The 24,374-nt window shown below is 42.2% G+C and overlaps 1 protein-coding gene and 1 long non-coding RNA gene across 2 annotated transcripts; both read right to left on the bottom strand.

Moving 5' to 3' along the window:
• Positions 1–12,427: 12,427 nt before the first annotated feature.
• On the bottom strand, positions 12,428–24,182 carry LOC140593456 (uncharacterized). The gene is made up of 3 exons (XR_011993855.1): positions 24,101–24,182; positions 23,937–24,001; positions 12,428–12,867 (listed from the first exon to the last, which is right to left on the bottom strand). It is a non-coding gene; the product is annotated as an uncharacterized lncRNA (long non-coding RNA).
• Positions 19,490–21,452, bottom strand: rassf10b (Ras association domain family member 10b). The gene has a single exon (XM_023790728.2). The coding sequence runs from the start codon at positions 21,141–21,143 to the stop codon at positions 19,773–19,775; it is 1,371 nt and encodes a 456-aa protein (XP_023646496.1). The 5' UTR covers positions 21,144–21,452; the 3' UTR covers positions 19,490–19,772.
• Positions 24,183–24,374: the final 192 nt, after the last annotated feature.

The following is a 24,374-nucleotide window of genomic DNA, read 5'->3' as shown; positions in this document are numbered from 1 at the left end:
TTGCGCCCTATATGTAGCCCCGCCTCGTTCCCCGGTCTGCAACTGGCACCAATCAGGTGAGCTGCCCAATCAGAGCACACTGTGCTTATCGGCGATGTGGCTCGAAGCTCTAACAGAGTGTTTCAGGCACAGGGTGAATAGAGATGTACAGTACAGTATGAGAAAAATTATGTATTTTTGGAACATTGAAGCATGTAAATCGATTATAGTAAACCCCAAAAATATAATTATGAACAGTGAAAATGAGCATAATATAGTCCCTTTAAACTCTTGACTTGTACAGTATGAAAATCCCAGGATGGTGCCCTTTTTAAGATTTCAAACTGAACCTCTTAAGCCCCCCCAGTCCCCACTGGGACCATCCACAGTGCATTTCAGCTGCCCTCCCACTTTATATCCTATGCATTGTGACCCCCCACAGATGTTATTGACAACTGTTCTGTTTTCCCAAGGGATTCAGCATAATTGCAGCTAAGAGAGGCTGCTCCAAGTCTCCCCGAAGATGGAGAATGCAGCTGATTAAGAGACGTGATGACGGCCTTGTTCCTGAGATCACTGCCGCCGACTGGCACCCTGTGGGATTCTGCTCAGCTCTTAATGAAAAGCAGTGCTTCTGAATTCCTGCCTTTATTAGGGACACAGCCGTGGGCCTCTGCTTTTAGACATGCAATAGGTTACAGGAATACTAAGTGACACATTCCGAGAGCTAAATAGCGGTAAGAGATTACGCTGTATGACATAACGCTTCCTGACAAGCAAGGGTACTTTATTTAAATGCTATTTCCGCCATGAGACGAAGACACAGGTAAAACCCCACCACAAAGAACGACACAGACTAGAAAAAGGGCTGAATGTCATACTGGGCAAACTTCAAACCTCACATGCTCCTCCACATCATCCATGGCTCTGTTGTTTGCCTAACCTTCACATCTTCTCTCCTGGGCAAGAAGCCTCCCGAGGGGGATGTGAAAATAGAGCTGGATCCACAGGTCACACATTTCAGCGCTGGGTATTTGCTCACTTCCTCCGGTCTGTTTGCACGGAGGAGACAGGCAAACCCTGGAAAATTATGGTTCCTGCATAAAAACGGCCCCTTCCTGCCTAGTGCTGTCAAATATCTTTATGTATCTATTGCCTGCACTTGTACACACACATACAGACACGCACATGTCGGGTAAACATATCCTTATGGGGACCGCTCATTCATTTCAATGGGAAAAATGCTAACGCTAACTATGACAACCTTAACCCCTACCCTGCCATAACCATAACCATAAGTAATCTAACAAAATACAAGAGTTTTTGCATTTTTAACTTTTTCATAGCAGTCACCGATTTTTATAAAATAGAGTTTTAAAACGGATATTTATCACGTTATGGAGACATTGTGTCCCCATAAGGATAGGTAAACCCGCTCACAGTCGCGCACACACACACACAGTTGAGCACACACACACGCACACACCATTACTTCCCACATTTGGCCTTTTTTTTAGCTGTAGCAGGGAGGTACAATGACACTGTGAGGTTTAAACACTGCAGTATTTCAGTATTATATTTTAACCGTCCAAGGATCCATCTTCCCACCACTTATCCAATAAAGGGGCATGGGGGGGGGGGCGCATAGGGCAGAATTTGGGGCGTACCCCCTGCATGGGATCATTTTATTCTTTTTTTTTAATTCATTTATTCAGATCAACAATTACTGTTCTGTGTTCTACAAAATTGCATAGAGATCAATTTAATCAATCTGTTTCATAAAAATTTTGTAACAGGATCTTATAGAGGTCCTTTAATTTCCCCTTAATAAAATTATGAAATGCATCTATCTATACTGACTTTGCAAAGTAGACAAGCATGTATATACATGAACACAATCACAGGAAGTTTCCATAAAGTAAAATTCTCCGCAAGGTGCTTTTGTTAAATTATTTAGCTCAAAAACCATTGTCATTTTTCGATTCTTGCCAGATATAATACATTGTTTGTCTGTAGAACGATCTGGAAATCTGCAGCAAAAGGTGCATGACATCCCAGTTCCACTGGACTGCAGGTCCTTGGCCAGTGAATATTTGCAGGGCCCGACTCTCCCAGAGTGACAGCCTGGAGACCTGGGATCCCAAATTCCTAGAAACACAAAAGTTAGCCCCCCTGTCACAGCGCCCCCTTCCTGAAGAGGCAGAATGGAGAGGGGGGGGGGGGGCACTCCAGCCAGCACGCTGCCATTGTCTGCCTATTACATGACTGTTACCTCCACAAAGGGAGCTTAAGGCACCCAGCAGTATATCAGGGGAGACCTCCAGCCCTCTACCTTCACGCTCCTCGAAAGACGTCCGGACAAAGGCCCCACACTCTCTTTTTGTGTGGGTTTGAGGTTTTGTGTGCGTGTGTGAGTTTGTGTGTGAAAGGGACTGAGTTGGGGGGGGGGGGGGGTGGGGTGCTGAACCTAAAACATCCTGGGAGGATGGGTGGAGCTGGAGGGCTCTCCAATGCCAGGAGCTGGCTGGCAGCCCATGGGGGGTTGGGGACCCGTCAGAGGGACGTAACTGAAGCCCACGTTGGTGTGGCCAGGAACAGCTGTGAAACACATTGCCACGCGGTAAATTCTCACACTACCCTGAGTGACAGCTTTTGTCTGGTCAGTGGGAGGCGTGTCATATGATATAGGGCACCTGATGGGGGGAGGCTTTCGCGTTCTGTGCCCCTCCCACAGGAGAAAAGCCTGGGACCACCCTGTCACATAAGCACCCTGTCACATAAGCACCCTGTCACATAAGCACCCTGTCACATGACATCATGGGCATGACTGACAGAGATGTTTCCCGTGCTTGTGCCATGAGCACAAACGAATATCAACATCGGCGGTAAACAGTGCAAAACAAAACCAGTGGCTGTTATCAGAAATGCACACAAAATTAAAACAGACAAAGACGTCTCTGGCCACAAATATCTGCCTTAAAATTACAACCTGACAGAAGATGTCGTCTTTAATTAACAACTTCCTACCCTGTCTATACTTACAACAAGGCACAGAATTAATTTATAATGCAGATTAATATGTTACACCACGCATGTTTGGTTCATAGCTAGTAACATACAGCATCTGGAGAATCCATTATACTGCCAAACCAAGTCTCAGGAGTCCTGCTCTACTCCCCCGGAGTATGGTACTTAACCTAGATAGCTACAGTAAAACACAGGGTTGCAAATCTAGGAATTTAAACCTGACGTTTGCTAGCAACGACTTTCATGGAAACAGGGTACTGGAGAAGTATCTTTTTAGGAGCTCTGATATTTCCATAGTACTTCCATCCATCCACAAACTGCTTCTAGGTCAGGGTATCAGAATAACATGAGAAGGCAAATAATTCACCACGGCATTGACCATTACGCCCTCCCGTTTGTAAAAGACACTGTGAAATTTGAGGACCCGGCCCTTACAGAACATAGAGGAACAGAAACGTATCTGATTTATGACGATACTCCTACATCAGAGTTTACAGCCAATTATACCTTTACAGCCATTCCTTCTGTTTGAACACATTCACCAAGCGTCTCTGTAGGGATAGGCTCGCTGAATGGCAATAAAAGAAAGATCAAATTTTCATGTGTATTTGGCAGACCAATCACAGGAAGGGAAGGGAGACAAGAATGACTTAAAGGAGGAACTCAAGAGGAGCGTGATGGAAATGCGAGGGGAAGCGTGGGGCCGTGGGGCCGCACAGACGTGCCCTTCGGTCTGGAGCACGGTGTCCCAATCAGCTCTGCTCCTGCAGACTGTTTTGGCTGCTCGGGGTTCATTTAGTCTAAGTCTGTGCTTGTTTAGGGGAGTTCAGTTTAGTCATCATGCAGAGGAGATACAAAAAATATGTGAGAGGTTTACAAGCGAGAAATGCCCCTATTCTGAGGCCTTTGTAAAGAATCATTCACTGCATTTGCAGACCTAAATTCTGAATCACGGTCTTTGCTCATCATGGACGGCAGATCGCTCATTATTATTTTAGGTCCTTCTGCTGTATTAGCCAGCATTTTGTTCCAAAGCTATCATATATAGGTAATAGGTAATCAATCAATCATGTAATCATTATGTATGCACTTAGTAAGCAAGACTGGAGGTCATGAGAAGAGAGTAAGTCCAAGAATGTTATACGGTGACCAATCATGTTGAAGATCATCTTATAAGGGGGGGGGGGGCACTTTTCTTTCAGGGGGTCATGCGGAGCACTCTGACACTCTAATTTGCATCATCTCACTAATAAAGAAGATTTTACCTTAGCAACCCTGAACTATGGACTTCGATATTTTTCTGTCTAGAGCAAAGATATAGGAGGGTCGTTCGGAGATAAATGTTTTTCTTCCACATAACTTTACCATTTACTGTATATGTATACACTCCTTTTTGTTAGACGCCTACTAACAATAAGTTTAAGGCTATGAAAGCCATTCTCAGTAGGCTGTGATGATCCTATTCCCTTACTATTCAACGTCAGATAACATAAAGCCTGATCTCGTGACATTTTTGTGACTGTAACCTGAAGGCATGAGCAATTATCCAGGCAAAGCGAACCGTACAGAAGCATGAAAGATTAAAACCATAGTCTAGTATTAGCTGCCTTCATTTGCCTACCTGGTGGTGCGATATCTCTGAGTACAGACAGAGGTGAGTTATTTAGTCTATGTACAAGGCTGTTGATTAATCCCAGAGAGTTACAAGGCAAAGCCCTTAGGCATTTGTGGCTGCACTAAGCTTGTCACCTCTGCGCTCTAATGCTTCTTCTTCAGCAAAGGATAATTCTTGACGTTCACTCTGCTGCTTTTCTCTGCTCGAGCACCAAAGGCAATCTCACAGATCCCTGTGTCCCTGTTTCTCAGACAAGGCTGACTTATGCAATAATGGTAGCATTTGGCCTTGAACCTAAACACTTCCAGCTTATATTGAAAGATTTACTCCCAACACAGGAAGAAATATCCCAATACGCCCTGCTGTTTAATGACCGGTTTTATTACCTGCTCTAGAAAGAGATCCCCTGCTGCTGTATGAAATCACAATTTCCACCCATAATTTTCTATTGAACTGTAGCCACAGAGTTATGCACTCAGTAATACCAGCCCATACACTCCACCAGCTCATTAGCTGGTCTTGTTTCACAACAGCAAACGGCTGCTTTAGAATATGTGGCAGAAGCACATCCTCTTTCTGGCCCCTGCACAAACCAGCTATCTGAAGCCTGAAAGGCCTCATTGCCGTTGATAGGTACTTGGCCCCTGCATTTCATCTCATTTATATTCAGATGCTATGATAATCTTTTCTTTCTCTTCCCTTTTCACACAAAGATATGTGGGTCTGATTTGGTCTGGACCAAGAGCAGCCAAAGGCAGAGTAATCGTGGGCCTATATCACCAGCTGCCCGAGCAGCGACCAGGTGAAATGTAATGGGAACGATGGGATCATTCACTCATGGCCAGTAGTACTGGCTTCCCACCAGCAGCATGAGGGCATTTCAGGATCCGATTATGCTAGTCGCACGTGCTGCCTCAATTTCTATGCCCAGGGCCGGGTCCCCCCACACACATGGAGCTAATTCTGCGTGGCTAAGGTTGTCAGGGTAATCTTCTTTATAGCAAGTGGTCACAATAGTCCCAGCTGCCATTTCACACATGGTTCAGTCTCCAAAGCCTTCACTTGTATTCATGACTTTATTAGGGACTGATGGTGCTTGAAAGGGACGTGTACCAAGGATTTATTTCCAGGATGGCAGGACTAGAGTATGTGGCGTTAGCAGATGCTTTTATCTGAAGGGAAAGTAGCCAGTTCCTGGAGCAACTGGGGTTAAGGGCCCTGCTCAAGGGCCCAATGGTGACATCACCATGCCAACCACAGGAAACTGCAGACCTTCTGATTATAGCATCCTAAAATATTGAACCACACACCTCTTTAAAAATGATTATGCTGGCAATAAGCAGGGCTGGCTCTACCTTTTTAGGGCCCCTAGACAAAGCTTTTCTTGGCAGGGCCCCATACCAAAAAAATTAATGCTCAATTCACTTCCTCAGCACCGCAGGTAATTTGAGGACCCTAGGCAACTACCTATTCTGCTAATACCTTGATCCGGCCCTGGCAATAAGTAATAAGGAGACGGAGAACTGAGCGATTCTAATCACTAGAATCGTTTGTGACAATGTCTGTCTCCGTTCTAAGCAAACCTTATGGCTTGGGGGCCTAGTTAGCAACATACGATGGCCGACGGACACACCAAGTCAACCATCTCCCAGAATCACTGCTAAAAACTCATATTTGCACTACTGCTATTGACACGTCCAGAACACTCATCTGTCACAGCATAACAATCTCCATGTTGGTTTTTCTGGTTTGGTGGGAGTCATGACCCATGTTGCACATTCACATCACGTCAACCTGCATTTGCGCACCTGCTATTCTCGACAGTTCACACAATACAATAAATACGAGGTAAAGCCCAAGGCAAACTGTGGCTGTCTTTTCTATAATGATGAATGACATGAAGACATTATTACACAAGTTTCTGTAACACCAATCAAAAGCATTTCTTTGGTCTTTGTAATGTTAAATAAGCACATCTCTTGATAAACTACTGAAACAGCACAAGTGAATAGTGTGAATGTGAATACTTTAGAAGACATTTTATAAAAGCCTCCATGCCCTTGTACATTAATATATATTTATTTATAAAATAAAACTGAAAATGTAAATTTTTCTTATCTTAATTGCATGTTTGCGAGTCAAATTAAAGGAAAATTAGCACAGACACAACAATGTAATAAAGCATCTTAAATAACAGTAGTTAAACAGATTTGAAAAGAACGGAGTGAAAAATCCAGGTTAGTCTAAGAGGTAGATATTTTGGGGACGGCTATGATAAGGTTCTCTCTTGGCACGACCCAGGGTCAGTTGCTCTAGGTTAAGGAAACAACAGGCAGTGGGGGCTGTAATAATTATAATTTAAAATCAACAGACATCAAAATTATGCAACAAATATGGCCTTCACTGAAGGGTAGCAGGAGGAGACAGAAGGGAAAAGCCATCTGACATGCCGTGAAGATCAGGGAGGCTTGTGAGGACTGAGGGAAAGGTGCCTTTTATGCAAAGTAAAGCCAGATCTTGGAGAAAATCCAGTGTGCTAAAGATCTGGGTCTGTGGAGAAGGTTCACATTTCAACAGAACAATGACTCTGAGCACAAAGCAGAAGCAACAACAGATTGGCCCAGTAAGAAGAAAGTGTCTGTCTGAGTGTCTGAGCACACAGTCAAAGCCCAGACCTGAATCCATTAGAGAAGTTGTGGGAAGATGTAGACTATAGCCTAAAGATTATCCCCAGCTAACTCATGCAAGCCTGAGCTGTTTTGCACAGAGGGATATGTTAAGTATTCTGTGTAAGAACACACTTACCCAAAATGACTCAGCTGTAACCTCAAGGGCTGTGAAGACTTGCAGTCAAGACTCTGTTTTGTTTTATATTAAGTTCATATATCACTGACAAATTTCAAAGTTTCAATTGCCAAGGTGCATTTAAGTTCAATTAGGATTAATCTCTTCAGCTATTTAGGTGTAATATAGTGTTTATATATTACAGCATTTATTCCTGGGGGGCCAAATTCCATTCAGTGACAAAGCCAACATGCACGGCCCCCCGGCCAGGGAGGGCTGGGGGGTCCTGATGGTAAAATTACAGGAGAATGAGGGGGGACCCCAATGATAAAATTTGCCAAGCCAAAGGAGGGTCCCCTTACTGTTGAGTACCCCTGATATACAGTATTCAGTAATTAGTAGATGAACAGACAAGAGAGGTGAGAAAGTGACCTAAAATTCCAAAGCTACATTTGTAGCATTTCTCACTGCTTTCATTGAATCACAACATATTTTTTCAACACGGAATGTAAACACTAGCATACATTCTACCTGCTGAATAACAGAAGATCCGCAGGACTGCAGCAGCAATGGAGCTACAGTGTAGGAAGTAAGAGCTACCAACAGCCACAGATCATTTAGTGTCAGCAAAATACCTAAGAACCTCAGGTATAACACAGCTGCCTACTGTTCGAGGCCTAAGATGCAGGTCAACGTGAATATTGGGGTAACGCGTTGGGTGTTTTCACTTCGTAAACAAATGGAGGAATTTACATAAACATTACATTAGGTGAGCCGCACTGATTTCCTAAGGAAAGTCTGATGACATCCATCTCAGAATCGTTCATCCAGTTCAGGGTTGTGGGTGGACCTGTCACCTATCCCAAACAACACAAGGGACAAGCCAGAACACCTGGACTGGGACCCAGCACAGACTCACACAAGCACACACAATTCGCAATTTAGAAACACCCTTTCACCTAAATAGATGTGTTTGGATTGCAGAAGGAATACAGGTTCCAATCCGGTCCTTGGGACCCACAGACTGTATACGTTTTTGCTCCTGCTGTGGAGCTGGGAAGGAGCAAAAACCTGGACCGACTGTGGACCCCAAGGACCGGATTGAGAAGCATTGCTGTAGAACATAGAAGCTTCACATGCAGCATGCGTGGAATTTGAACCCCCAACCCTGGGGACACGAGGCAGCAGTGCCACCCACTGAGTCACCGCACTTGAAAATTCAAATAAACCAGATTAGTGGTTGAAGAACCAAATGCTAACAGGTTCCAGCCCAAATATCTAGGAAGCCAAACAAGTGTAACCTGAATTCTTAAATAAATATACACATATATAAGGGTCAGGTGCTGTGAGACCAACAAATAACAAAACCAGTAATCTGTCAATTCCATGACTCACTTTGGTTTAAAATAACTAAATATTTTCAAGCTCTTACCAGCCTGTAGGAAACATGAGTAACACATTACTTAGCTGCACAGAGAAAATTGGATAAGCCGTTGCAGTGGACATCCTGCAAAACGCCCAGTCAGGGTATGCTTCTTAAAAGCCATGTTTTCTTAACATGACAAACGAAATACCATAAAGCCTGTGTAAGAGTTGAGCAGCTACCATTTTTGTTTTTCCCCCATTTTATGCTGACTGTAACGGCAATTAGGCCTAATCCCATCAACTCCACACAAACTCTGGAGGCGGAGACTAGCGCGCCGCCATATACTGTTAGCCACTCTCGCCTCTATACTCCGCAGGCTTCCTCGAGCGAAGTTACACGCTTCAAGGAGTGCGTGGTTCATTCAACTCAACCCACAGGCCCGAAGGCAGCTGGGCCAACAGCACATTCAGTAACAGTAATTCTAGAGGGAGAGAGGGTCCTGGCTTTTCTGGAAGGAACCTGCGTCTGAGCGGTGGTCGGGACCTTACTGTGACCTGGAAGCCACTGGGGAGGCTGGAGGCTGCCACAATTAATAGGATGGCAGAGCAGGCGGCCATATTTATTGGAGCAGTCCAATAAGTGGAGAGAAAGCGAACAAACTGCGGAGCTACGGGGTTCCTGGGACCCTCATCAGGTGTGAACGCCAGGGAACAGCGTGCTACAAACTACACTATCTGCTGCACTTGCATGAATAAATAATGCTTTCTAGGTGAAATGTTGGTTGCTTATGTTACTGTGTCGAATAAATATTACCGGTGTCTATTCATCCATACATTTTCCATCCCACATACCTATTAGAGCAACACAAGAACCTGGATGCACCTCTGCATTAATCTAAATAACATTCATGTTTTTTAGAAACAGAAGGTACAAATATATTCAAGTTTCAACCAGTTATCTTAAGAGAATTATTTGATTGGTTTTGGGCAAACATGCATTGACCAAAAGCAGCAGGATTAATCTACACAGGGATTCATTTTAACCTGAATTTCACCCCAAGGTTAATTTTGTATAATGCAGAGCATCGATATTATTCTTATCTCAGTATCATAACCAACCACAGGTATTCCAGACCTGCTGCAAAATGTGAGGTGCCATCAACCTGACAAGATAACAATTCGAGATAGCATGTTCTGTTATTCGGAGACACGGAATGAGCAATATTAGGTGTGGATTCCTACCACAGGTCACAATTACTTTAAGGAAGAAAATATGAGCCACAGAGTTTCTGCGCTTATTCTCTTTAAGGAAACATAATGGTATCATGATCTTCGCTCAGATCACATAGAAGCAGTAGCGTTCTCAGTTTCTCCATGGCTGCCCCAAGCTTAATTCTTTGTAAATTAAAGCAGAAAGAATCACAACCTGAAAACAATTCAGAGATACTCATAATGCCCTGAACATATTTTGGGCAGCTATTTTAGACAGTATGTAATATTATACCTGGTTTTGTGCAATCATAATTTGATAACTACTCATGAACTGGATGTGTAGTTAGGTCATTCTTTCCATGTCATAGATATTTTTTAAAACCAGACTTCACTAAAGTAACAAAACATTTCATTTATATATAACAGGAATGACAAGACAAAACAGGACAGGCTGGTCTCCAATTGTTTTCTTTTCTCTTAAGCAACTTAGGATGGTTTGGGGTCAAAAGCGACTACATATTAGTATCACAGGGAAACTTCAAGGGAAAATCCATCCCCGAAGGCTCGATACACTCTGAAAGCTGTGATGCTTCATGTCTGCGGCTCTACGCGTTCTGTGGGTGATGTGGGGACTTTGATTTATATCCACCCCCCCAAGTCATTGAATTTACATGCCTGTCTTGATGTGAGAGCTGTCGAGTTTTTGGCCAGCTGATGTTTAATGCTTTTAACTAGCATTCAGCACAAGAGCAAACAGCACAGCAGAAAAAGCAGTGACACTAAGGTGTGTCTAGGTGCCTAAGAACATGAGCCTTGCTGGTGACATCAGTAAAACGAGGCCGAGTTGTAGCCCAGGATCTTCTGGTTGGGGTCAACTTCCCAGCAGTAGGAGCCGAACTCAAAAATGCTACGGACCACTGCATTGTAACTGCGGCCTCACTGCATAACTGGTCTTCCATTATATCGAACAGCTTTATTCCTAAACTGAAATGTATAATGAGTTATTAAAAGTAAATTTGAATTTCCTCACCTTTTAATGAATTATTAGAAGTATACTTACCCCCCCCCCCCTTAATAGCAGGAAAAATATTTAATTTCAGAGTGATTTATGTCTTGTTGCGTGACAGGGAAGAAAGAATCTTATAAAGTCTAAGCCTGTTTCTGAACCAGCTTTTGTTCATAGGCAATTTTGAGGCGCCAGTTAAACTAAATGCATAACTTTGGCGTGAGGGAGGAAGCCGCTGCGATGTTGCCAAGCCATGCAGACCCTGCATGCACGCAGCAAAGGCGCAATTCAAAACCCCAACCCTGAAGGTGTGTGGCAACAGTGCTCCCACTGTGCTGCCACTGCACATACCTGCAACTGGATTCCAGTGTAATTCTGAGGCATATCTTTAACAAAAGGCATTTTAGCAGTGGAAATTAAGGTAGTTCTGCAGGATGATGTGTTAGGTGATAATGACAATTAAGAGTACGATTAAAAGAAAGGCTGGTTTCAACTAACAAAGATTAAGCATTTCAAGGCCAGTCAACAATGAAGACTTGCATAAAATTTACTGACGATAAAAATATGCTGGTTCATTTGCATAGTCCTCTTGGTTTCTTCTTTCTGAGCTTTTTAATTGGTCACAATGTCAGGCTGTCACTAATGTACAAAACCAGCCCTGCCCGTCAACCCAGCAACAAGTCATGTTTTTAACAGATTTGTATGATTATCCTGATTAGCGAGAGCTACAGTCACCGCTGGCGATTGAAGCGGACATTCAGGGGCTGTCGGCCAGCCGGCTGTTTCGCCGCCCGATGGCTCTGCAGGTCCGCCTCTTAATGACCCATTAGTGTGGGGGCCGCCGTGTGCTGGAATGTGGGCCTCAGATCCCTCGGACCCCGTAATGAGTGGCCTCGTGTCTGAGGATCAAAGGCACCATGCAGAAACGGGGCGGGCCTGGTCACACTCCCACACGCATCTCCAAACCCAGCCGTGTACTGGAAGCCTCCTACACCCCCCAACAATAAGATCACACCACTTTATGGATTTGTGACATTGCACGCCTGGAACCACTCAATCATGGTGGTAAATAAAGAGCTTACATACTGAGCAATAAGCTCATTGTGGGGTGCAATTCAGAAAATGAAAGGAAGATTCCAAAATAGCAGAACTTGTGCTTATATAAGGGTACAGCCCTGTTCACTTGCATTTTATTATAACATTACATATAACAAAAGGCCACCTATTATTTAATAAGTACAATTTTACTATCCAGCCACAAAGAGCCTAAAATCCACAGAACCAGATTCAACTCTAAGTGGTCAGTGAAGTCAGGTCATGTCAAGTCAAGTGGGCTTTATAGTCATACAATCTATATAGAAGTATACAGTGGCACAGAATAACATTCCCCCAGGACAACAGTGCAATATATAAACAGCAAATGATAAGGGGAGGGTTTGTACAGCACTGGGAGTACAAAACTGGCCAGTATGAAACAGGAGGCTGGACACAAGGGTTTATATACAACTATAACAGTGTATATACATAAAACAAGGGTTTATATACATAACACAATGGTTTATATACATGGTGCAAAGCACCCTAAATAAAAGGATATATGCCTTTAAACCAGTATATGCTATTCACAGATTGCAGTGCCTCAGGAAACACTAGGGATGACAGTGATGTCACTCAAGAGAGCAAGGTACAGAAGTACTTCATGCATGAACTGACGAGACTGCCAAAAGGTCACTGTTCTGTTCTGGTCTTTATTTTCAGGCCCAAATCTCTCACTCGAACCCGGCTTTCGGCCGGCAGGAAAAGGGAAGGGCGGCATCTGCTTCCTGAGATTTATGAGCCGTGGGTCACGGACCTGTAAAAAAGTGAGCATCCGGCACATCTGAAGAAAAATAAAAGTCACTCTCACACCTTTATTTTTAGTTATCGATCCCCAAAGCCCTGCCAGATGTGCGAATGTGTTTCTCCCAGGTTGTGCTAATGTTTGCTGTTCCCCTAAAACCAGTACAGCATGTAATGCTTTATTTCCATCATGGTGATTAGTCGTGGGTGTTTTGCAGTCTTTCCTACCATAGACCTGCTTCCATAGTTTGATGCTGTGTAGGACAATGTTCCTGGATCATGTAACATCAGGCAAGTAACCACGTAGTAAAACAGCAAAATTACGAGTTTGAACAGTTGCCAAATTCTACCGAGGGAACCTCCCCCCCCCCCCAAAAGATACCTCATCCATAACCACAGCCGCGCATTCATATTTTTATGTGGACTACATTCATTTCTATGGGCAAAACCCAACCAAAAACGTTAACTTTGACAACCTTAACCCCTACCCAGCCCTAACCTTAACCATAAGTAACCAAACAATGACATCTGGTTATTTTTGTGTTTTGATTGCAATCATGGATATTTTTTTTTTTTATGAAACTGGGGTTTATACTGTATTATTGGGGCTAGAAAAATGCTCCCACGTGATAAAAAGTTACAGGTTTTTATCACATTGTGGGGAAATCTGGTCCCCCAATGTAATAATTACAAAAACACATGCGCACACGCATGCGCACACGCATGCGCACACACATGCGCGCACACACACACACACACACATGCGCACACACACCCCGGATGCAAAGTCAGCCCATCAGAGGGAAGGGCACATGCACGTAATCAGACACAAGATTCAAGATGCCTAAGTGCAAGTGGAAATCCACACAAAGATGGGGAACCAGCAAACTCCACACAGACAGAGCAGGTTGTGGGTTTTGGACGTCCAGCGCTGGAGGGGTGTGGCTACAGCACCAACCAATCAGCAATGACACAATCACATTAAGTGACATGAAGTGGACATTACTGTCATACCATTTATACAGAAGTATACAGCAGCACAGAATAACACTCCCCCAGGACAACGGTGTGACATACAAACAGCAAGTGACAAGGGGAGGGTTTTTATAGTACTTGGAGTGCAAAACAGGATAGTGTGAAATGGGGGGGTGGGACACTAAGGTTTATATACACAATATTGCATCTACTGCATAATAATTAATCATGTCAACATACATATGATAGCCACAGCTTACCAAATGGAAAAGTCATGCTACGCTACTTGGTTTCCAGTGTAAACCTTCATGATTCAATGCTACGATTTTGAAGAACACATAAGGGTCACAGGCAACGCTCACTCCAGACTCTTTATCACTCACCAACCTAATCTATATTTTTAAAGTTTAATAATCACTCAAAAGAAAACAGTATAATCTATACCATCCCGACTGGCTCGGAATCACTTTGCTCAGGTTAAGATGCGTCTGACGTAATGAACACCGGTCTGTGTAAGTGAGGTAATACTTTGGTTTTACAGCACTGCGCAATTTCTGCAGTGGCCTTCTGGCCAAAAAAACTATGAATTTGAATACTGAACTGGTTTACTTAAATTGGTCTGAAAATACTTCCTTTCACTACATGTATAACATGCATCAGTAGGTGTACATAGTGATGAATTGACTGAAGCTAATTATAATTTGCATTTCATCTTTAATAACCTGAATTACTAAATTTGTTATTGTGATCTTTGAGATGAATTTCCTCTAAACTTTGCAATATTGTATTCTCTTTTTAGGTAGACTGTGACAAATCCCAGCATCTGCCATTTAAGTCTGAATAATACATCTGAAAAATAAACACTGCCTTTGATTATGTGTTTGGTGCCGAAAGGGGATCAAGGAGTTAATAAACTTCTCTGCACTGAACATTCTCAGATTAAGATAATTCAAGTTAATAGATTTGATTTTCATGGCAGTAGCGGTGAATGTTTGGGTTTCAGCACCATCAAGACACCAATATGGCAGCCAGGTGTTTCCATAATTATTACCTTATGAAAATAGTTTTTAATTTGGCTGAAGTTCCATTTCAGCATTCCATCGTGCCATTTTGTCCACAGAAATTAATCTTTCAGGTACAAAGTGTTCCGTGCCTCACTGGCACAAGAGTTATTGACTGATGACTGAACTTTCAAACATTTGACTTTTGATAGCGGCTCAGTCAATGGAAAAAATACATTGCAATTAGCGCATATTTATCCAGCAAGCATTCCAACGGATACAGATAAAATCCATAAGGCAGCATTACAAATTAACAAAACATGCAACGTAACATAAAAAGCCATTTATTATACCCACAAAAATTATTTATATAATGCAGCGTTGTAAGAGAAATATCAATCCCTGTGACACTTGTCCTGATTTTACTTGGCGTATTGAAATAATGGCTCCCATCTGACAGGCTCTTAATTAAGTATTAATAGCGAGAGCATCTGGCGTTAATATTTAGCAGTGCCTGCTTTATTCATAGTGGGCTGGTTAAATGCACATAATGGAATGATCAGGGCACATTATCATTATAAAAAGGGATGAAGCTGGGCTATTGTGCACAGGAGCCGAAAGGCAGCATAGATGGGGGGCTTCATTCCACTGGTTGCCCCCACGCTGCAGATTCAGCACCCATGATGGAAGCATGTAAAGCGCCATTCCCCCTGAGTCTCGACCTGGCTTCCCTCCGCAAATCCGACAATTAACCTTCCATAGCTGCTTATCTAGCATAGGGTCACAGTGAACCTGGAACCAGTTACGGAAAGCAGAGGGCAGGAGGACTCTCTAGACAGGATACTGGTCCATGGTGAGGCACACAGACACACGCATGCACATACATACATACATACATACACACACACACACCATGGGTAATTCAAATATCAGTGCAACTGACCACATGTTTTGGAGGAAACCCACAGAAAAATGATGGGAACCTGCAAACCTCATACACAGAGAATCAAACTGCATGTTGAGCCCCCCTCACTTCTAAGAGGAATTCATATTAAAATGAATCAAAACAAAACAAAACAGAATGAAAGAGCACAATGTCCGAAACAGCTACACGCCAGTTCACATTCTCTCACAGGTGGGTGTATCAGCAATACACTCAACTTTTCTTATCAACTCGACAAAGAGAACCAGAGCTGTTCTCACAGGAAGCTATCTGGGAAGGTAGACCAGGCCAGGGACGAAACGTGGAAAGTTCTGCCCAGATAAAATGCTTTCAGGTTTCACTTTTCCCACACTAACCCTCACAATAACGTAATTAATTCCTGTAACCACTGTGGCATGTCTATTCTCTGGGAAGATCTTCCATATTTCTGCCAGGGAGAGAGACACAGAACTTCATAATATTGAATTTCATAATATTGACTCCCAATGCCCTGATTTTATTGTTAAATATACATTCTGGATGTTTTTGCTGTAATAGCATGCCAGCGCACAGGGCTGTACTGTGCTCTCACTTTGCTCTTGTTTCAGGTAAATCACAGAACCCGAATTTATAGTATATTCACTTAAAAGAAAATATACAGTTTATATTTTAGTAGTAAGTTTTAAAATATTTGGCTTTAAATATAATTAGCCAAAAATGCCTGAAAAGACATTAATGAGCAATTCTATTAGGTTAAAGTGAATACCTTCCTCGTAATCATTTAATGGGATAATCATAATTTTAATACAACTTAGTATAAAGTGCCAGTCAAAAGTCTGGACACACCTGTTTTTAATGCATTTAATTTTAGCTATGTTATTCACCTTATACTAAAAAGGCACTGAGGCAATGATGTAATTCATATCAAATACTAAAAAAACCAAGAGTGTTCAATATCTCAAAAATTTAGATTCGTCAGAACAGCCCCTTTTGCTTCAATGACAGCACTGCAGACTCTTATCATTCTTTCAATCATCTTCCAGATGCAGCCACCTGCAGTGCTTCTCCAACAGTCCACAAGGAGTTTCCATAAATTCTGGGAACATACTGGATACCTTGCTGTTACTCTTCGATTCAGCTCATCCCAAACCAGCTCTACAGCATTTAGGTCAGGGGATTGTGGGGGTCTGGCCATCTGTCACAGCACTCCGTCTCTTTCCTTCTTCACAAAATAATATTTACTACATAATCTTGAGGTGTGTTTAGGGTCAATATCTTGGTGAAAAGCAAGTGATTTTCAGTATGTGTGTCCAGACTTGGTACGCCTGGTAGTGTACAGTATACCCCTAAATGAAATAAAGGAATTGGCCAAATGTGTTTTTGAATTAAACTGATTCGAAAATGCTTTTGAATTTCAGCAAATTACTTCTGAAAAATATCCAAAGGTTGTTTATGAGGCCAGAGTCACTTCCTGCCAGATGTTTCCCTTCTCCATCAGCAGGTGCTGTTTCTCTTCATCCCACAGGCTCCGCTTGTGGACACAACTGCTGTCTGTCCACCATATGTGCCCATATTTACAGATTTTCTGGCTGCAGGATCTGAAATTAAAACGATCCCTATGTGGGCGATGATCTTCATTTACGCAATTTCATCTACCCTCACCTTACCTACCTTCAGCTGTAAAGGAAAAACCATGCAGACAGAATAGAAAACAAAGACTGAATTATTTCTTTTACTACCATTATGCATGGGGGAGTACATACCAAACTTCTATATATGAAGTATAAAAATCTTGTTGGTAGATTAGAATATAAAACAATAACGGAAAACCGCTGGTGTCCCTTATTTGCATTGCTATCAGTATGTCACCGATCTGTCCGAACTAACACTACAGACAAGCCCTGCTAAGCTGAGCCGTGTGAAGCAACAGACTCTCAGTGCAGTTGAAAGAAACGACATTAGCCGGTGCAATCATCATGCCACCAAGTCACATGGCACACCCATGTGGAAAGAGCCCATCTGAAAGTCCTTATGACGACCTGGGTGACCTCCCCCATATCCCAGGATACACGTGTCTTCAGGGAAACTGTACCTGTCTCCCTTCCCGTTATTAAATATAACTTTTCCAGCTTAGCCCTTCCTTTGTTCCAGCCTCTCATAAGGTGCAATTTCCCGGCTCCCCGCTGCAGCAGCACCTGCATCCCCCCCCCCCCCATGTCGCATTATAAAGCGCAGTTCTGTGCCCTGTTTCCAGCAGCAGCTAAAATTCTTTTAAGCTCACACTAAAACATCGTGCCAAACATAAGCACATGCTGCTGGATTCTCGGCGCCATCCCCTGACTTTGATTTTCTTCTGATTTCTTCTACTTATTTCATATGAAGTTGAACATGACGCTGGACATGCAGCCATTCCAGCAGAGCAGGAATATGGATGTTTATGAACAACGTAGATGGAACCAAGAGTCCATGCTGTTGCACCCTTTAATATGCAAAATACTCACCAAGAGTTTCTCAACTAATGCATCTGGTAAAATGTGCATGCAACACTGACTTATATTGGATAAAAAATGTACTTTAAGTTCCAACAAAAGTCCTTGCTCAAAATATTTTGTCAGTTCAGGGACCTTTGACACTATAGATGAGGTATTGTCATATAATTCACATCACAGGGGTCAACATAAATATGCTACCAAATATCCTTGTGGGATATAACAAAAGGAAAAAGGTCAGTCATCTTTGAGGAACAACATGCAAACATAAGAACAATTCATACGGCTCCATATGGCAAGATTAATTACTTATTTCACCAGAAAAGAATCCCAGTTTATGTGCTGGTAGATTTGCTTGCCTTGGAATGTATGATAAAATACAGTTATATGAAAAATCCAAATTGAAGTTTTTATGCACAGAATATTCTGTCTCAGTTAAAGTGTAAATGCTGCTTTAATCTGAACAAAGACGGGATTATACATTTGTGGATGAATGCTTTAACTCAAAACTTTAAAGTGCACAATATATGGTTAACCAACTCCCCTAAACGGGTTTAAATATATTTTAGTGCAACTACGGTAGTCAATCATAATCACAAAACGATTAAATATTCTGGAGAAACTTTTAATATTTACTATAAATATTTTTCTTAAAAACTTTTTTGGAAAATGCATATTGATATTTTAATATCACATATATAAACCATTCTTTGCCATATTAAATATTTATGTCACACCAGTATGAATTGTCTGGAATGGCACTATTTGGAGACGGTCTTCCAAAATAGATCTTGAAATGTAACATATTACGGAAAAAACGTACTTAATTGCTGGATTTAATGGAAAGTCAAAAAACAATGAAAACTACAAAACGAACTGATATTTCAAACTTCACTTCTGTTCCGCATATAATAATAAAGGATCATCTACGCGTCTTACACCCATCGATCTGGGTCGCAAAATTTACAGGCGCGTTAATTCAGACCCTTGAGCGCTTCAGTCCCTTTTCAGGTCCATCTCATCCAGCAGCCGCGTGGAAAGGAAGCGCAGTCACAGCTCGCTGCTGCCTACTGCGATATACAGATACTCGCTATCGTTCTCTTGTTCTAGACCAGTGTTCCCAATCCGGTCCTGGAGGACCCGCAGCAGTCCACGTTTTTGCGAATGAGGACTATCTGGCAGGGGAGCAAAAACGTGGACCGTCTGCGGGTCTCCGAATGTTCTAGACACATCAAAAACTTCAGTACGTTTATTTTCAATAACACTTTAAAGTGGTGAAATCAAGAGCATATTCTTTATTGCAACAAATCATTAGTAACTAGAGTCAGGTTAAGATTTCTAACGTACTAGATTCTGGAATCATATGTATCAATTAGTTTTTCATTTGAGACTTTACAGTGATGATTTTTCAAATTTACGTTTAACAACCATAATGTGAATGTAATTTGTCATCTTATTAATAAATTACGCATTTTGCATGAACAAGGTGAATTTTACTATTACGAACAGTGTGGTTTCCTGAGTTTATGGGGCAATCGTGCAGAGTTTTAAAAATCAATCAGACAAGCGACTCGCAAACAGCTGCATTGTCCGAGTCTTGGCTGTGCATGGAGCTGAGCCCCGTGTCCGAGTCCTCGTCGTTAGTGCCGCAGGTCTTTGAGAGCCCCCTGGCCTGTTCCACCCACTCGCAGTCCCTCTCTAAGGACGGCGACATCACATTCTCAGTCACCACCGAGGTATTTTCTTTCTCCTCCTCCGACTCTTTTGCCGCTTCCTCCGTATCCAAAGCGTTAACTTTCTCGAACAGACTCCTCAGTTCTTTATCTTTCGCATCCCATAACTCCTGGCTCAGATTCAGATCGCCCCTAATAGCCTCCAGGTCCGTGTTCAAACGTAGCCCAATATATAAGCTCGTGTCCAGTTGTGTTTTAATCCTCTCCTCTTCCAAAAGCGACTCATTATCGGGTGAAATGTCCGTCTCTGCCGATGCGCCCGCTGTAAGCACGGGGGCCGCCGCCTCCTGCCAGCCGCTCTCTGGGTCTCTGCCGGCCAGCTCCTTCTGCCGTCGTTTCATCCAGCTCTGGTTCAGCTCCTCTTGTATTTCTGCAGTAATACTGTCCATCAGTGATTCTTGCTCGGCCAGTTTCTCCTGCAGCATGAGAACTTCTTCGCATCTTCTGGCATACTCCTCAAACTTGGAAAAGGTCTCTGCGGGACACGGCTGGTCACTTTGAATAACCGAATCCAGCTCAGGTTTCGAGTCCACCAGGTATGTGTCCTGCACATAATTGATCCCATGTCTTTTCATCCTGTCGAAGTGAATTTTTGCTTCGTACATGTCAATCTCTCTGTCAAGCTCCCTAATCCTTTGAATCTGCTGGCGAATAGTATGATCTTGTGATATTACTAGATGTACTAAAGTTTCCATCTTCTCAACAGAGGATGTATCCTTAGTTAGAGCTTCTGCTCTCTTCTTGTTAATTTTATCCAGCTTTCTGAAAGCCTTTCTAACAATTCTTCTCTGTTTTTCTGGGGACAGAGTCATGGTCGCCCGTGCGGTGCCCTTATAGACTCGCGGACTCTCCCTGCTCAACACGACGCGCGCCTCGGCGCTCCGCGGTCCCGTGTTGGGTAAAGATGCCTCATTTTTAACCAGGACAAATCTTATGTTTTCCTGCTCCTCTCCCCATGCGTTCCACAGGCGAAGTATTTTCGTCTTGTTTGGCAGAATCCTTTCAAATCCTCTCCATTTTTCCACAATACAGTAGGATTGCGCAGACCCAGACAACATAGTCGTGCCTTGGTGTAAATTCTGATCTTCGAGAAGAACTTTGACAACATCGGCGCAGGTAGTCCGCCTGGACAACCCGGAGACCAGCTTCTCCTCTCGGCAAACCCACACAGATATTTTGCATTCCTCCACATCCATTTCTGTATTGCTAAAATGAGTCCGACAGAGTACTTCAGGTCTGAAATGTCACTTGCTTGCCGGTGTAAATTCAAAAGCCATGAAACTTCTCAATCCTACAAATAGTGTCAAGTGTATAGGTTCCGCATTTCTAAATCCGATGCTTAATTACAATTACATGCGAAAGTAACCTAAAAGAATGTGTACCGGTACGCTTAAGAAAACCTGATCCCGAAGTTAGGACGCACAGAACTGCGAGCTACAGCTTCACGTGGCGGAGCACTGCACTGGCAGACAGTCGCGCGCACTGGCCCGGGGCCCCGGGCTTCCCTTCTTTCTGTGATCACATGACAAGTCTAACACTAAGTTCACGTAAAACAGGACTCTGACTCCACCCATTATTTTTTTTAGCACGAGAAAAGTTGCACGACAGAAAAGTCATTTTGACCCACGATGCCGTGCTTGTCCAATTAACATGGGTTCTTCAGTCAGCATTTTTTTCTCATAATTAAATTAAATGTAAAGAGAAGATATTAAATTCAACATATAGGCCTATATACGTGTGTTTATGTGTGACACATTACAGTTCACTGCACCAAAATTCTTAAGATTTAGATCTTTTTAGAAAATTAAAAGAGTTCCTCACTGAGGCATGAAACACTTAAAGTGGCAATTCTTTTTAAGAATTTTATAAAGACTTCACTGTTTCCTGAAGGGCTGGGCCATGCATCCCAGGCATCTTAAAAGCTGGCTGTTCAATTGGTGAAGTGTGAGCTAAATGAGCTTTAATGAGCCACTCTATTTATATAAATCACATTGTGACTTGCTTGCCAACTGCACCACAGCTTGTTATATAAACTTGTTACATATAACTAATTAAATTTCTAGATGCACAATGATATTAATTAATTGAAATATTTATGTGTATAAAGAATAACTCACAAACTAACAAATTTGGTTTTGCAGCGTTAATGCAGGACCATTTTCGTTGAGCCAGAGAAACATTCCTGTGCTTTATGGACACCAGGGCAAATTAAGTTTCCCTCAGTTTGGCTTTGTTTCTTTGTGCCAAAGCTTGCCTGCTTCAGGAAGAAAGGAAAGGCTTCAGAGTTTGAATCGCTTATTTAAGGGTTTGATTAACTCAGACTCTATGCTCAGACTCTAACTCAGAGGGGAAAAAAATGGATGAAGGATCTCATTCACTGGATTACCCACAATCCTGCGGAGATGCTGAGACACAATAAATAGTAGCATGGAGAGTCAGAATGAGATTTTACAAACACAGATACAGGATACACTCCGAAGTTTCTGCTCTTTGTTGGAATGTCCAACCCTGGTAAGGTATTCCTGTCTTGTGTATCCATTTACAGATAACAACTAACCAACAGACATTTTTGGGTGATATTTTATTCCACTTCTTTTACACATCTTGTATTCAGGAAGTCAAAGGTGTTGATAAAATCACAAATAAATCTTTCACTTGCAGTTTATGATGATTACGGGCTCTACGACAGAGTGCGCACAGAGAGTGTCATTCCTACAGCAACATGTTTCCAAAACTCTCATTCCCAGTTTCTTTTTTCCCCCCAAAATATGTGAGGAAAAAGTGGAATCCAGCAAATATGCTGGCATGCCTCTGCTCTCTCTCTCTCTCAATGCAGGTGCCCCTTAGACCAAACAATGCCATTACTTTTTATAGTGAAATAATGACATCTGTGATATAATGAATCTGAACATTCTATGCTATTAAGATAAACTATTGTGAGCCGTTTAAGCTTGGATTTCATTACATCACCCATTACGTTTTACCATCTGCCTGTGTAATCTTCCACAAATCGCAGACTAACATCTCAGCTTTCCGCTCCCGCAACAAGGTGTTTCTTCCCCAAATTACAGGCTGATATGAAACCAGGGTGAAGCTTCTCAGGGAACCTTCCACCTTGAGCCCTGAAGTAGCAGCGTGTTCCACCCAAACCCAAACATCATATTGCGTATGATCCGTGGAAACTGAAGCAGGGGGCTGTCAGAGCCCCAAGGATATGATATGTGAAGTTAATTTTCAAAATGCACTCATATACTTACAGATAATGTAAAACCCACTGTAGAGTAAAATAGATAACAGGTGTGTTTTAAAAACCATACAAGCATCATGTGTGGATATTTATTTCTCAATTAGGACTTTATGTCGCTAGCTGCATATAGTGATTTACTTGCATAATAATGAATGTATAGGAAAAAAAACTAGAATCATTAGTGGGCCAAGAAACTGGTTACTTTTTTTTTTTTTTTTAACGCGCTTTACGTAAATCCCGCTGTCATATATTTGACTATGGCTCCCTCTTGTGCTCAATGAGAGAATACCATAGTGGTATATTTTTAATTCGTAAATTCATACAATAATCCAACTGGACGTTTTCAATTTTCCTCAACATACTTAAACTCTTATGTAAAATTGAAGTCGGTCTGCGAAACACGATAAATTTGAAAGAACTAAGCAGAGTTCGCATTAGATTTTGAGAAGTCGCTCATTAATAATCAATTGGTATTTTAATGGAGACCATTAATTAAAAGTATTTTGCTTTCTAACTGAATTCCAATATTCTCTCATAACTGCTAGACGTGCATACATATTCATCCGTATGATCCAATCCAAAAGAAGTCGAAAAGCAATCAAGATAGGCCACAGTAAATACATTCAAAGAACTGAATGTTTGCGGTCATGAACCTGGACTGTATCATAATGTCACTCATTGAAGACAGAATTCTTAATCGCTCTTGCCATGTAAAATGATCACATACATAAACAATATTTACCTTATTCATGCGCCCTCAGAGAAATGTGTGGCGTCGGCCGTCACTTTAGTGATCGTAACCTGTTGCTGAAAACCAAGGAAAATATCTCATGTCACCATGTGATAGTATCCTGTGTACTTTACTATATATAGGACGTGCTTACTATAGCAATCGTGTTTTCTTACCTGAGTCAGATTTCATATCTTAGATTCAAGATTATTAGTTGCATTCACGCAGTCTGAAACTAATAGCCTCGTAAAAGAGACAGTTAATTATACACGGGCCCTGTCTTAACAATCATCTTTATTCAGAGTTACTTAAACAGGCTTCCGCTTTAGAAATGTAATTACCTCTAACCAGGTAGTTGGCAGCCATACCGCCCCTGGACTCGGTTATGGACAGTTTATCGTGGGCGTATAATTTGATTTTAAAAAGCTTTCACGCTATGCCTACGTTTAC

The sequence above is a fragment of the Paramormyrops kingsleyae genome, chromosome 11 (genome assembly GCF_048594095.1).
Source record: "Paramormyrops kingsleyae isolate MSU_618 chromosome 11, PKINGS_0.4, whole genome shotgun sequence".
Lineage (NCBI taxonomy): Eukaryota > Metazoa > Chordata > Actinopteri > Osteoglossiformes > Mormyridae > Paramormyrops > Paramormyrops kingsleyae.
Note: the sequence above shows the minus strand (reverse complement) of the source record. Positions and strands in the feature narration are given on the sequence as shown.